Raw genomic sequence first — 16,425 nt, 5'->3', positions numbered from 1 at the left:
AGAAAAAAAAAACAAACCCTGATGTGTTGATCCGTCAGGGTGGGAGGGGGGAAGAAAACAAGCCAGATCACCAAAACTACCACCTGTCCTTCTCACCACTATCCCTGGTGATTAAACACAGGGTTTAACCACACTGCCCTTTTCTCCTGTCTGCATGCCTACCTGCTTTTATAGTGTTAGACTAGCCGCTTTCTCTTCCTCCACCATGGCACATGATAAGTGATGAGTGCTGGCAAAGATAGGGACTTCAGGGTATGTAGGTAATGTTGAGTTAATCAGAGCCCAGTGACTATCATTACACTGAATGGTAGTTATCGAGACGGCGCTGTGTGCCGGTGTCTGTTGCCCTTCACCCCCTCTTATTATGCTTATTACTCAGACTTGTTGGACCGTTTTTTACTCTGGGAACAGACTATTGCTCTTTTTCACTTGTTCTCCCCTCCTCCTTCTCTCTTTATCCTACCGATACCCCCCTGTCTCCCTCTTTCTCTCATCAATCCGCCTCCCCCCTCTTTATCCTGCCCTCTCCACTCATCCCCTGAGGCAGTGGGAGAGAGGAGAGAGAGAGAGGAGAGAGAGAGAGGGAGACGGAGAGGGAGAAAAGAGACAAGACAAGCCAGCACTGTTGAAAACATTGTTTACGCCAGGCACAAAGCAGCATGTAATTTCTGCTCTAGGGGAGACACTCACAAGGGCCGGGAAGGAGGGGAAACGAGGGGGACGGACGGACAGAGACAGGCGGGCAGGAAGTGAAGCAGAATTAAAACCACAACAGGCTTGTGATTGAATTAGCTGATGATAGAAAAAGTCAATGAGATGTGCTGCGGCCCACATAGGGTCCAATATAAATACAGAGAAAACAAACAAAGTCGCATGCATCTAAAATACACTCAGCAGCAAGGACATAAAACCTCGAATGTGAATGACAAACGTTTATTGATAGTGAAGACGACAGATGAACGATAAGTGAGGGAGGCCACTGCGGTTTTGGGGAAGGGCTGGTGGATCATGCTGATATCTATGAGAGGATGGCAACAAATAGAAACAAAAGGTAAGAACCAGGGTCGTATAAGTATGACAATAAGCAAAGTGTTTGGTTCCCCCTCCTAATGTCAGATAAACTACGTTCAGTATGGGGTGAGGGGAGGAAGACAGCACAAAAGACACAATGTGGAAAAGAGCCAGAGATTAATAATAACTAATGATTAAATGCAGAGTGGTGTATCAACACAGTGAAAAGAGAGGAGTTAAGAAAAACATTCATCAGCATGGGAAGCCCCCAGCAGCCTCGGCTTATTGAAGCATATTTTTGACAGTTTATCAAAGAAGGCTATCTGCTGTATGTTCACCTAGGTATGTAAGAAACATCCAAGCAAAACTGTTACTGAACAGAGGTGGTGGCATGGGACACCAACGATCAGTCTCAAAATCTCTTCCCAGGCAATTCAACCCTGGCTCACAGTCACTGAGGTCACAATCATGTGACCTTAATGACTCACATGATGGCAGGGTGGGTCAATGACGCTCAGGACCACCTACAAAGTGACAACCTCATTAGAGTTTAAATACCTGGGACTCACCATCAGCTTTTATGACTGACAGTGCCTTTCAGATGAGAACGCCTTTAGTCTAGTTGGGTCATTTCATCATAAATAATCATGGGTTTTCTGCTCGACCGTCTCCAATTTGCCTAAAAATGTCATAGATTGGCTGAATAACCAACCAAATAACTCTAACTTTAACCAACTAAGTTTTGGTACCTAAACGTAACCATTGAGTGGATGTTAAAGTTAGAAATTAAGTGCACGAGTTCTGGGCTGTTAACTGTTGCAGGTCTGTTAAACGTGGCCGAGGCCGCAGGAGGAGCTGCGATCAAAGATTCATCATCTGCAGAAGTGATTACACCACCAGAGGGAGGAGGACTTCACAGTCATGAGTTTTTTGAGTCATTTAAGATGCTGAAATGTGAAATCTAAGGTTTTATTCTTCACTGTGTTTGTGCTACTAACAAAAAGGTATGACTTCATTCATTGTGCTACGATGTGACTTAGACCTAAATATAAAAAATGTCACAAACATTGTTACACCTGAGCTCACAAGCTGTGGTTTTGATGCAGCTCTATCAAATGTCACATTTATTTCTTTAAAATTACTTTTGGACTTCTTATTAATACATCCTGACTTAGAGAACATTTTTGCTTTGTCCACGTTCTTTATTATGCTCATAATAAACTGGCCATAACAGTCAAATCCTCGAGAAGTTTGCCTCTAAATAAGGATTCAAAAGGTCTTTTTCTTCCTGGAAATTATACTTTTACTACCATCTTTGCCTCCTACACATTTAAAATGGGGGATCGTTTGACTTTCCCTCTCAAGTCTCTGATGTTACAAGGGTACAGAAAGCTGAAATGCAGGGTTGGAAATAGAACAACTTTCCATGTGCTCTGAATGAAGCTGCGTTTAGAGCACATGGTCACCCGGTCTTTCTCCAAGCCCACCCCCCTGCGCCGTCATACAGGCAGACAGTCTTTGAAGAGCATTTGAACTCACTTCAAAAGAGAAGAAAGAGATTCTTTGAGTGCCTGTGTTTAGCTGCCCACCGCACTTGCCTTACACGCACAAATGCATGCATGCACACACACATTTCTATTGTATCCTGTGCCATCTCATTCAGACATACTCAAACGCAGGGGTGGATGTGTGCCCCCACTCCACCATGTATCATCCAGGAGATACAGCTTTATCCCATTCCCTGTTCTACCAAAAGAGTAGATTGAACAATCAGTGCGAGCATGGATTTAGGCAAAGCCTTCGGGGAAACAGAGGGGGAGGCTTTCTATCAACTCACTTGTTACTGCGAGTGATTCTAGGCCAGGGATTATGGCTGCGATTACACAGACGTGCTGGGGTCCAAAACATTATGATCAAAGCATGGAAACACACACCGGAGTGCAGCAACTAAATACCAATGAACGGACAGAGAAATTTCAGAAACCCGTACTCGAAACCATGTTTTTCCAGGTCCTTTTGGAGGGATCCTGAGGTGTTCACAGGTCAGATGAGATGTATAATCTCTCTAAAGGGTCCTGGGTCTCTTCCCAGTTTGGTTTGCCTGGAAAACCTCCAGAAAGAAGCACCCAAATATCTAACCTATGGAGGAATCTCGTTGGGACCTCTTGTATTTAGGAGGTTATTCTTTTGGACATTCCCAAAATCTCATGACCAGAGGTTAGGGGTGGAACTTTCTTTGTATCATTTATCCAAGCACTGATTTTCCTTAATGCTTAAACTCAGGTTTGCAGCAAGGCTGGAGCCTATTCCAGCTGTCACTGGGTAAGAAGCAGGCACACCCTGCCCAGGTCGCATCATAGACTGAGACAATCAGTCACACCTACAGTTAAGTTAGAATCACTAATTAGCCTAATAGTGCATTCCAGATGTAGTCGGAAGCCCCAGTTCGAGATTGGGTGTATATTGATACCACCACCATCTCCAAACTCAGAAGATATCTTATTTGTCTTACATAAAAACTCATTAACACGTGTATTGGATGAGTACAAATACCCACATGCATCGTATTGCAAATGCAAAAAGTTGAATTGCCTTAAAAGGTTAAGGCAGTAATCTGTGATTAAATATAAAGTATTGCACGTTTAGTTCAAACACTGAGGTTGGGCTAAAGACCTGTCCACTATTCCCACTTTTTCCATAAATTATTATTATGATATCTGTATAAAATCTTTTCCACTATCTCTCCATATGCACACACAAATGTCAGCACTAAAAATGAAATGAATCACCCGTTCACGTGCACGTGTGTCTGCACAGGCTGTGCCTTGCCATTGTTGGGCTGTAAATAGGAGCTGACTGTGACAGGAAGTTGGGATTACAATGCTCCCCATGCGTCCCATGTTTATTTTCTGCCTCTTTCGTCAGCGTTGGCTGTTACACACAAACACACACACACATCCCAGCTAGATCTTCCTCTACACATATGCACACATACACACACACCAGCTGCTCACACTCAGGTGTGTACAAATTACAGAGATAAAAAGTCCTTTGTGTGGGAGCCACATTTGACAAGTGTTTACTGACTCAAAAAAAGGAAATTAAATGCGTTTGCGTTGGTTGGGTGGTGGTGCGATGAGCATATACATGGCATATACATGGTGTGTGTCGTGTGTGAAGAGGAAGATCGTGTCAGGGTCCGATCAGGCCGGTCACATGCTCGGCCGGTACAATATATGTATTCGAGCACACTCTGGTGTGTGCGTGCTTTCCACCCTCATAGAAAACAGAGGCCTCATTCAGTGGGGACAAAGGCATACACACAGTGCTCATGTATGCTAAACACATACATGCTGCAGATTGAGACAATGGAATGACAATGCACATATGTTGAACACTAAGTGATACAGTGGTACTGTCGCTGGGTGCTCCCTCTGCACTTTCTCTCTGGCCCTGGGAGTTTCCACACAAAGCAGTGCAACAGTTAAAGACCTTCTGACCTACAAACAGGCCCAGCCAGCTGAGTGAGTAACAGGGTGTGCATAGGCAGCAATATTTCCTGCAGCCAGCTGTTTACATGTGGTCATCAGGTTACACTTCGTGAGCGCCAATCATAACCTGTTTTACTGCTGATTTTTTTTTTTAAATTACTACTGTATTTCAGGAAAAGATAGGCCAAGAAACACAAACATGGTGCCAGCTTGGACTAGTTCTGCTGGATTACTGAAAAATAAGAATCATAAATAGTTGGTTTATTATACTTTTAAAAAGAAGAATGTTGCTTTTTATACTAAGTGGATTTCCTTGAACTTTAATCAGTTGATTACACTAAATAAATGTGGACATTGACTTTTATGGAGGGCCAAAAGGAAAGGCAAATGTAGACCATTATTGCAAAGCTGCATGTGGGACAGTAATCACTTTAGAGCAGTTGTCTGGTTTCAATAATTGATGGTAGTTAAAATTGTCATTGTAAATAAAATATGATTAATTGCCCCCAAAGTAATCAAAAACAGCGTATTGTGTGTCAGACTCACTGCCTCAGCTTCCTCATCCTTCTAGTTAGAAGGGTTTTATCTTGCTACTGTGTGCGTTTGTCTGATTACAGGAGTGGTTTCAGGGAGTCGGAATGCTGCAACTCCACCGCACTGCTAGCTTTCAGTTTCAGCGACTGTTTTGTTCCACCACTTGTTTTTGCTACTTGAATAATTTTCTAACTTTGTCTGCTCTCCTCTGCTCCTGTTTTTGGCCTGCCTGGCCCCTGCCTCTGAACCACTCCTGCTCCAACTGTGTTCTCCATAGTCGCCACCTCACTTAACTACTCCACTCTGGATTAATTATCCTCTCTGCTCCGACAATTACACCTAGCTCGGCCATTCCTAGGACTTCCACCTCAACTCAGTTAAGATTGCGTCAACCACAGATCAGTAATCTCTATCCGCCAACCACTGGTTCCCTCCCTCTCAGTTAGTGCTTACTTCCACACATTTATAAATAAATCCTCATAACAAATGTGAAGTCGTGTTTTCTAGTTCGGTCCCCATGTTAAGTGCATGTTCTCATGTAATTTTAGCCTACAATAAAACAATTGTTCTTCTATTTATGCACACTTCTGCAGTGGCAGCCTTTCAGCTGTGGTGTCCCATCACAATTAAATAAATGTTGGCAATGAAGCAAGCGCTTAAAACATGTGTTCCAGCATCCATGCTTGGCCGAGAGTCTGCACAATGGTGCATTTGTGCATCTGAATGCACACATGCGCCGTGTTGGTAATCTTTACCAGCTGTGCATGGCAATACCGCTGACCTCTGACCATTAACGCTGGCTGCTGACTGGCAGGCAGGGGACCTGGAGGTTTCAAGGAGCTGGGACCTCTTAGCGTGATTGCACTCATTAAGCAAAAACTCTGCAATGAATGATTGGCAAAAGGCTTCATTTGCCCTAAGTTACTTCATGACAGCAAAGAGTGGTGCAAGGACTAGGAGGAAGGTTTAAGTCATGGTCTTTTCATCAGTGGAAATCTTTATTTCTCCAGCCTATTGACTTATTTCTCATGATTAAATTGGAGCTGAGGATTATAGATTGCGCCCGTTCTTTCATTCATTAACTCCACCTGAAATGTCAGGCAGCACTGATCTTAACGGTTGAGACTGAAGATCTAAAAAAAGAGCGACAGCCTGAATTTGTTTTTCTCTTTTGGTTTGATTCGGTGCAAAAGAACGGATTCATTATCAAATTAAAAAACAGGACAGTCTAACCTCTTTAACGTCTACACGCACATTTCCACGCACATAAACACACACTCGCGCAGTGTGAGCGTAATCCTCTCAACAGGAGTGGGAATTTCACAGTGGTCGTGGGAGCAGGAGGCCAGGATGACGCATGGGCCGAGGCTGCGTCCCATCAACGGAAAGCCAACACACATACGCTCAAGTCCGCACACAATACATTGGTCCTGATTAAGGGAATTTCCACCATGTGCACGGCAGACAGGAAAGAACAAGATCACTGAGGTAAAAATAATAATTACACAGTCCAAAGTGATAAAACGAACACTTCAAAACAAGCCCGCCTTTTAAATGTGTGTGCATGTGTGTGTAGGCTAACTGCCACATGTCGACTGTGGTCTCCATTATTAGCAGACTCCAGGTTTTCTCCACATGAAGGACGCGAGGTGGCCTGTTTTCCAACAGTTTACTCCATATGGGGACTGTTACCATGCACACATGCCTGTTTTATAACTTCATCAGTCTTCAGTGCCACTAATCCTGTTGCCACATTACTATTAATGTGTCTTGAGAGGCTTCATTTCGGGCACTGAAGGAGCTCCGGTGTCAAATCAGGTGACAACGCAAAGGTGCATGTTTGTTTGTGTGCGTGTTGTTTTGTTGACTGTCCTTATCGCTATAAGCCAGCTCACTTTAGAGGGAGACGACCTGGCTGCTGGAAGCTGGATGAGGACACAGGAGTGAACTTTCCCAAACAGGAGTGAACTCCTGTGTGGGGACCTTGTTGATAATCAGGCTCTAAGTCTGGTCCATCAGAGGGCACTAAGACCCACTATATATAAGCACTTAGTGGAGCTTGAGCTTCAAATCTGTTACAGCAGCAGAGGATGGACGTGCTATAAATACAGAGCCTGACCAGAAATATCCCCATCCACGTTCTTTTTTTCTCTCTAATTCAGGATTTCTAAATCCAGATTGCAAGTCTGAATGTTTGTATGCGCACATAAGAAGTCCATGTTAATTCCCTCTGTCCCCAGAGGATACCATCTGTAGAAGTTATCTTAATCTCAGCAGTGTAAATGAGCGTGCATAAGCCTTCCCAGCCCTAAATTAAGCAATTCAAAGCATTTCCCTCCTTTAATGGCCTATGTGGCTTTCTTTAAAGTGCTTAGCTTAATCTTGGCTCTGTTTGGCAGTACACAACAAGACACAGTGAATGAGATACAGTGCTTACAGCGAGCAGCTGAGAAGAGCCCCTTGGGGTATGTGATCCCTGTAATATTCAGCTCTGAATATGCTGAAAGTTGTTGTTAACATGTAACTTCTATTGGTTTTTCATCTATCCATCAATACTGTAAACTAAAGTCTATTTATAAAAGCCAAATAAACACAATGAAAAGCAGCTGCTCTGTGGCTCAGATTTGATTTGTTTTATAGGGTTATTTGGTCTTAATGCCATTTCCTTTACCGACAAGCCCAACTTGATTAACCTAAGACGTAGGAAACACAATTCAAAAATAATAATTAAGTTTATTCATAATAAACTCAACATATCATTCGACGGGCAATTTCAAATACACCCCAAATCTTCACAAAAAGCCACACTGGAAGTAATCCACAGGTACAAATCAGATGATAAAGTCAGTACTTGACATTAAAGGATCACTGGTGCTAACTGAAATTAATAATCAACAACCACAGGAAACTCCTTCATAGTTAAATTTGCTCAGGTCAGTGGCATTTAAAGCCAATGAGGCCACCAAATACACCCTCAAAAAAACAAAGTCTGCACATGCCAAATTTCCCCTGAGGATTCTAATGTGTCCGCTGTGAGGTCATTACATCACACTAAATAAAAACCAAAAGCATTTTAGTTTACTAAAATAAAAATATAAACCAGACTTTAAGAAAAATGCTGTGTTCAAGCTGTGGCCAGAAATTCTCCTTCTTTGCTTGGAGCAACCTGGACAAGTTCATGCATCTCCTTTTTTAGTTTTTTCTTTTCTTTCAGTATATTAAAATTAATAAAAGCAAAACATTAAATTGAGAAAATTATAAACTGACAAGAATGAAAAGTTAACCCTACAAGCAGGCTGGCTGTGTCCCGAATGAATGAAAGGCTGGAGCAAAGTTGTTAAACCCAGTGCTGCTAAGGGGTTACTGTAGCGCTCTCCACTGCACACTGTGTTTGTCAAAGCTGGAACAGCTGTTTGGCACGGGCCTAGGTGTAGCCCTCAGTGCTTTAAGCCTCAGACACACCACTGCAGATGCAAGAAGGAAAAGATTCTGCCTTTCTAAAATTAGTTAATATATGTCAATGAATACTAAAGATAATTTGTACGGTTCTTGTTTTGACAGTCCTTTTGTTTTAGCAACTTTATGTGAAAATAACTGTTTACGGTAACAGTATATTTCTCAGTCATCATACCTCAGAGCCCTGCTCAGTTTATCGTAGTTCATTTGGGGTTTGCACTTCCTGGCCCCCCAGAGTCGAGCCACTTCATCTGGATCCTTGATGACAAACTCGCCATAGTCCCCCTGCCAGGCGATGACATCATGATACTCCTCTTTCCTGAGCAGCTCCAGGATGAAGTGCCACAGCTGGATCTGTCTGGAACCAGGGCTTGACTCGGGCTTGTAAGCCCATTCTGGGAAGGCGAACCCTGTAATACAGAGATAAAGAGAGTGGGGATATTAGTGTTGGGTGGAGGGGGGTCATTCGAGCCTAGCCAAGAACAGTGAATGGTGATGTAGAGAGCACGGGTCGTATTCATAAATTCTAGTAAAAAGACATCTTTTTGGATGAACTGAAGTGCACCCGGATGACTCGCTTTTTGTCTCTGTAGGGAAATACACGCTATAGAAAACTAGTTTAAAGGAAGGCAAAAGAAAAGACTAAGATATGATTACAGTTATGAGTCAGGAGCAGTTTCAGGTGACTGCGCTAACAGGGAAAAGAAGATTACAGGTGTCTGGCCAAGTATAGATCACATACAACAGTGCAGCTTAGTACAGAGTGCACTGCTCTCATTCATACTGTCGTCACTACTCTCCAAGTCCTCCCTGTATTTCCAGCAAGAAAAAAATAAGATAAACTGCAGGGCTTTTTTCTAAAAATACTTTCTCTTTTATTGGGCAGTTAGACCCTGTGAGAAGTAAAAATTAGACCTGGGAAAAATACGTAAGTGGACAGAAAAGTCAAAAACACCAGCAAGAGAAGAAAAGAGTAAAACAGACGAGATGAAGCACAAACACACGCTGCCATTTTTACATTTGTGACTTATTCTAATAATCAACACCTCACACCAACCTAATGGAAGTTTCTGAAATCTCAAAGATGTTTTCTAACCACACCGGAAGAAATTTTAACAAAGGTCTAAGATGTTTCTATAAGATTCGTTTACACCAGTTACATTTTATTCACTTTAACTGTTTAGATGACTGTCCTGATGACACAAAGCGCACCTAATTTTGATAACAGTAGAGGTAATAACACAGGTCATGGATCTATATCTCCAGAACCTCACAAGACACCATTTTTAGTGGCTACCTGTGACTATGACAAGTTTGCATAAGTGAGTCACAACTTCATTTGCACCAGATGAAGATAAACTGCTAATTTGTGGCTAGTTATCAAATCCAATTGTTGAGGAAAATAGAGAATTTATCAGTACGGCTTCAGGCTAGGTTTTAATGCTGCTGGCTTACAGGTTTGTTTGATCTGCATCTAGACTCAAAATAAAGCTTTATTTTTTATTATCAAAGTAGGCTAAGTTTAGCCGAATTAATAGCTTAACATTGCCTAAATGTGCAAACAGAAGTTTTCACTTTAAACTTTTTCACTTTAAGTGAAACCCATTGGCTATTAGTAATCTTGATAGTCTAATGTACGTTCATCATTGTGTCACAGTCATTATAAGGCTCACATATGTTTTGCAGCCAACCCCTGAACTAATGCATGTGCGATGAAACTAAAAAGCAAGGATGTGAGAAGAGAAGCAACCTAAACCTCTTCAGCACTCTGCTCCATATTTTCTTGCTACATGACTGACTACATGACTGGCTCTTATTAGTAATCGGTGCATGCATGCCTCAACCTGCTCAACCCCAGCATGCCCCCTGTAACTTTAATTGTCTTAATCTGTACCGTCTGAAGCTTTGGCATAAAACACATTCCTCTGCTGTGATTAGGTCACAATTTCACCAGAGTGGCTCTTTACAGGAAACACACACGCACACTGAAACTACAACACTGAAAGCTGCAGCGTTAGTGGGCTTCATGGAACAGTTAGGCACACGAAAAACCTTTCCACCTCTCCTCCACCTCTTTCCTCTCATGCTGTCACTCTTTCCTCTGACTGTAGCAAAACAACATGGCCAGTCATCTCCCCTGCCTATCCCTCCATCTCTTTCTCTCTCTCCACCCTCGGCACGAAGGAAATGCAGAGCAAGAGACAGGCAGAATGAGACTGTGGGCGTGGGTATATGACTGTTTGCATGAGCATGTGTGCGCCCAAATGTACGAGTTTGAAAGAGTTTTTGTGCCAGCGCATGTGTGTGTGTTTTTGAAAATGTTTGTGCAAGTCTCCCACTAACATTCTGTCGCCTGGGTGGTCAAGAGAATGTGACACGACTGAGCAAAACAGACTATCGCACTGTAATATTTAGCCACACGTATCCTGGACTGAACTTTTATTTTATCAACAATTATCATCGGAGCTCTGACAGACGCTCCGGTGAGGAGGTTGTCTCGCTGAAGAAATAGCATCCACCCTGCTAAAGTGTCATTATGCGGGACATTTAATGCCTTTCGATCCTGCCGATATAGTCTGTGTGATTTTTTTGTGTGTTCTGCAAACGGCACAAGTGTCAGATTACTCCGAAAAAATAGCCGAGCAAAAGGACCTGCATGTAACATCATGCAATGCCATGAAAAGGCTGCTGTGTGTTTACTCTATATTATGCTTTCAGTCCACTGCGTTGCCACATGTGACACAGTGGATTAAATTAAGAAGCGTTTCTCATAATTTATCTGATGGAAGAATGCTGTAACTACCATAGATATTGCCCTAATAAAACTATTAACCCTAGAGTTAAATCAATACCTTTCTGGCAGTAATGAGGGTTTATTACATGGATATTATTTTACAAGGGACATGGGGGTCAGTGGTGCCAGCAGCCATAATCATCCTGCATGCACTGTGCATTTATTTAAATGCAATCTTAACAACACAAGCTCCTGTATATGGATCTTAATACCCGATTAACGTGTTTGAGACTCATGTTTGGCTTCATCCTCCTTTGGCAAGCTGATAAACAGCTGAGAAATGAGCAAATGAAAAAAACGTATTTCATTTTTTTAGCACTTTTAAAAAAGACTTACTCCATGGTGTAGTAATTCGAGACTGGGAGGAGGCACAAACGCAGCCTCAAAACTAAAACCAGTTAGTTTCAGGGGGTCACCAGCTAGTGTACTCCTAGTGTTGGTCACCAAGCATAGATGAATGGGTGGGCTTTGTCAGGAAGTACATCTGGCATAAAAATGTGTGCCAAATCAAAACACGTGCATCCATCCACTATGGTGATCCACTGCAAATAAGGGAGCAGCTGAAAGTTTCTTGCCTTTTGAAAGCAGACAGCAAATTATCCAAAGCATTGAAGACTCTGCTGAGAATCCATAAAAAGTAGTGGTGCCATCATTACGATGAGTGCTGAGAACCACAGAAGCTGCTGTTAGTGACCTCTGCCCATATCTACTATTAGTGCTGAGCCTCCCTCAGCAGTTTATGATGCTTGAATACATAGATCAGGAGTGTGATGACTGACAAAGCACTGAGAGGACTAATGCAAATCAGGAGCTGCATGATACTGAAGATAAAAATGAACTTCTCTGGTTAACATCTCATGCTTGATTTTCTCTTACAGCTGAATATAGTTGATAGAGCTGTCTTTATGTCTGTTGCTGGAGTTTAATTTCTCATTTTTCTGGGCTATAGCTAGTATAGCTGAAACTATGGTATTAAACTGTTTAGCTGGCTGTTGGCCTGTTGTATTTGATATTTGTTTTGTATCTATAAAGTTAGGGGGGGGGAAAAGCATGAATCAATATCTCCCAGTCTTGTTTTCTACAAATTAGATTTTATATAGCAGAAGCCTTCTCTCATTCAAAGCACATCTGCCAGACATCTATAAATCTGTCCGTAAGCGTTGCTATTAGGGCTGCACGATTAATCGTTAGAAAATCGCGATCTCGATTCATACTTATGTGCGATCTCATTTCCAAATGACAACGATTTAGAAAAAAAAAAGAAAAAAAAAGACGACGACGATTGTACCGCATTTTGATCCGGGACGTAATCTGCATGAAAACAAGCGCTCACTCTTCCTGCTCAACAAATGACAAGGGCGGAGCCTTATACCACGTGATACAGAAGCTGTGCCGTGAGACTAAAACTAGCAGGGAAAAAACAACGGAGAGCACGTCAGGGATGACGAGAAAGTGACAGGAGAAAATCCGTCCCGGTCAACCACCCAAACATCAATAACGGGAACCTTATACAGCGCTTCCCTATACCTATACCCGTCGAACTCCCGCAGGCACAAAGAAATTACGGAGGCTATTACTTATCACCTGACCAAAGATATGGCTCCCATCAACACTGTGCAAAACGAGGGATTTAGGAAAATGATCAACACCCTAGACAAACGCTACACAGTGCCGTCCCGCAACTATTTTTCTATTGTTGCACTACCTGCTCTATACACGCAGTGTCGAGCAACGGTGGAGACGGAATTTCAAGCAGTACAACATTTTGCGGCAACAACAAAATGTGAGACATTTGTTGTTTTTATGTTCAGTCTCAACTGTTACGAAGTTGATGTGCAGTTAATAAGTGCAATAAATATTTATACTGGAAAAGAAAATCGTGAGAGAATCGTGATCTCAATTCTAAGCCAAAAAAATCGTGATTCTCATTTTATGCAAAATTGTGCAGCCCTAGTTGCTATTGAAGCATTTTATCACCTTGAGTAACTTAACTAGTGCATTTAGGCTTCCTTTGTTTTTTTAGACTAAAAAATAAAACCAGAAAAGGAAAGAGCTCTTCCTATGTGTCTTCTTACTCATCTAATGTAGGCTCATTTCTCACCACCTTTTCTTGGTGGTTTTCCTCCACAGTGTATTTGCGAGACACGGTCAGTGAATCATTCAGTCATCCCACCTACTCAGGAGTCATTTTGTGATTGAAAAGAAAGATTTTTGAATATCACTCAAAGTATGTAGAAGATGCCTACACATTTTCCTTCTACAAACTCCAGACAGGATCTTATCAGCGCTGACTCTTATGTAGATAGTGGGTGGCCAACGAACGGCAGCTGTGCAGGCAGCCAGTTTGTTTAAACTAAAGATTATTGTTTAGTTGTGTGAAATGACCATGGGTGTAAAAAAAAAAAAAAGCAAAAAGCTGCAAACTGTGTCATCCGTGGCTGTATATTCTCAGACTTTCCAGGTTTGCATATGTAGGTAGCAGTTAACATGCAAATGGCACCACACTCACTCACTGTCATTTTATTTCCTTTTTCACTTCCCACCCCCCTCTTCCTCCTCCTCCTCTTTCTCTTTCGAATATTCAAGTAAACACGTTTGGCATGATCAAACCCTACAGTCACAGGGGAAGAGACCTGCGGCTATCATAAACATACTGGCTCACTGAGCGTGCTGCTGCAACGATTTAAAAAAAATAAAATAATCACCCACACAAACACTCCTACTGAACATGACAACACCATCTTTCCAGACAAAGGAAAAAATACTTTTAACTCCCAAATAGACTTAAATGTGTGTAGCTGATGGCTAAAAGATGTGACTGAAAAGAAATGTGTGAGCAGTGCAGAACATTTGTTAACAAATGACCCCTGAGATTCTGCTTTAAAGAAAGATTAAGGGTTAAAACAGGACCTTTCACATGCTATAACTTGTTTTGACCAGCCAGTTATCCCACGTGATGATATGATCTCTTAAAAGTTTACACAAAATGCACCTTTTGAAGTTTTCTCTATAGAATTATCAGAAAACAGATAAAGGTCAAATGTTTGTTTCTGTTAATCAACATTGTTAATTCTAAAATGATGCACTTTTGCTATTGAAATTATAATACTTTCCATGATGCTTAAAGTTGAGGGGGTGCAAGATTTCAGCTTTAAATTATGACACTTGGGAGTGGGTGTAAAATTGATTTGGTTGCTGTTTTTCAGCCTTGAAAATTGTGGCCATCTCCTGTATTTAAGAAGATAAGAGGGCTTAAAAATGTTGGAAAAGATAGTGTGAATTCAAAAGCAGCAAATTTAGACAAACCTCTGGGATTTGAGGGCCTGTAACACAGAATATTTTTATAACATGTAGGGCTGTTCGATATAACGATATATTGGATGACGATATTAAAAACGTCTATCGTTTCATTTTACGCTATCGTTTGTTTCGTGGTGTCGCAAAATAAACTGCTTACAGTTTTTCATCGTTTTGTTGGTCACTGTAGTGGCTATATTAATTTCTTAAGGTTCTCTCCTTCTCTTATATTTAATATAACCACACTACGGACTGACAAGAGCCTGTTTTTATGTGATGTCGTTAGCAACAACGACGCTAAAATCATCGCGTGTCCGCTTGTTTATTTTCCACATAAACCTTTCAGAATAAAGCTCAAGATCCTGTTGAGACTTTTCAAAATAAACTGAATCACGTGAAAGATTATGTCGTGTGCTTACAGATGAGAAGCAAGAAAGAGCCGCCAGGTGCTAAAAAATAAACCTTAGACTCAAACGTTAGAACAGGCTTTTCCCCGCAGCACGCTGTGTAATAAATACTCACAAAGAAAACAGCAGTTGTTACAACCTGTGTCTAAAAATGTATCATTTCATGCATCGGTTAAAACACTCGACTCCAGATACACGACGCCCAGCTGGAAACACTTCACACAAGTCGAGCTGCCCGAGATGTAAAAAAATTTAAAATTTATGTGATTTATATTGTTATCAGACGATAGATGTCTTATATCGAGATATTCGATTTTGGTCATATCGCACAGCCCTAATAATGTGAAGACAAAATTTGTCATGGTGTCAGTAAATATGCCAAAGCTGACTTGGAGGGGGTCAGGTGAGATCTTTTCACAGATTTGATTGATTTTATCTGGAATGGCCCAGATTACCGTTTACTGGGAGTCCTACTGTCTGCAGGGAGTTTTTATGAATGTCCAAGCAAGGCTCTTCAAAAAAAAAAAAAAGAAAAGAAAGAAAGGAAGAAAAAGAAAATGCAAAATAAACCTCAAAGGGAAAGCAAAGAAAATAGTATTGCTGCTATAGCAAATATTGTGCTGGCAGCAACTCTGTGTGAAGATATCCGTAATGATTTTTTGGGGGGACTTTGGCAGCGGTCACTGTACAGACACATCACACTTCAGGTCACTGGGTGAAACTGATACACAGCAAACACTTAGAAGACCGGCAGCTACAGCATGTGTGTGAAAAAGAAGACATTTCCAACTGAAAACGACACATTATCGGCCTGTACAGCGCACGCCTTTCACATGCATATGTCGGTGAGGTTTATAGAGCGCCCACGTGACAAATTATTTGGGTGCATGTGTATTATAAGCAAAGCTCATTGTAGAAAACATTCAGGTAGCAGATTTTCACTTGAATGCTGCAAATGTCAAACGTCAGTTCATATCAGCCGTTTTGGTTTTACTTTACTGAAACCACAGGATGGTTGGGAAACCAGACCTCGAAACAAAGCTGCTGAGGCCAAAGGCTGTTTGAGGTAAACGATGCATCCTTGCAACGTGAGGTGTTTACACATCACACAAAATCAAGAGTCCTTGCACACAAAAACAAGCACCTGACTGGCAAAACCTTCAGCATGTAAAAATCATTTAACTTGCATGAGTAAAAAGAGCATTTACTTTTAGTTCTGAACGAGGAGTTTAGCAAGCTGCAAGAGAGATGCAAAAGGGTACTGTTATTTTAAAAAGTAAAGTCTCATCTAATACTGTATATACTGCTGCTGTGAAGATATTTATGTTCGCTATGTACAGGGAGTGCAGAATTATTAGGCAAGTTGTATTTTTGAGGAATAATTTTATTATTGAACAACAACCATGTTCTCAATGAACCCAAAAAACTCATTAAT

At 41.5% G+C, this 16,425-nt stretch overlaps 1 protein-coding gene across 1 annotated transcript in view; it reads right to left on the bottom strand.

The window, feature by feature from the left end:
• The window catches only part of erfl3 (Ets2 repressor factor like 3), a 78,275-nt gene that overhangs the window by 6,039 nt on the left and 55,811 nt on the right, over positions 1 to 16,425 (bottom strand). The window contains exon 2 of the mRNA XM_005925150.3: positions 8,668 to 8,902. Coding sequence (XP_005925212.1) covers positions 8,668 to 8,902 — 235 coding nt within the window. The remainder of the gene's footprint in view (positions 1 to 8,667; positions 8,903 to 16,425) is intronic.

This window comes from Haplochromis burtoni, unplaced genomic scaffold (assembly GCF_018398535.1).
Source record: "Haplochromis burtoni strain Fernald_Lab_line unplaced genomic scaffold, NCSU_Asbu1 Contig_80, whole genome shotgun sequence".
Taxonomy (NCBI): Eukaryota; Metazoa; Chordata; class Actinopteri; order Cichliformes; family Cichlidae; genus Haplochromis; species Haplochromis burtoni.
The sequence above is the reverse complement of the archived record's forward strand: the minus strand, read 5'-3'. Positions and strand labels throughout refer to the sequence as shown.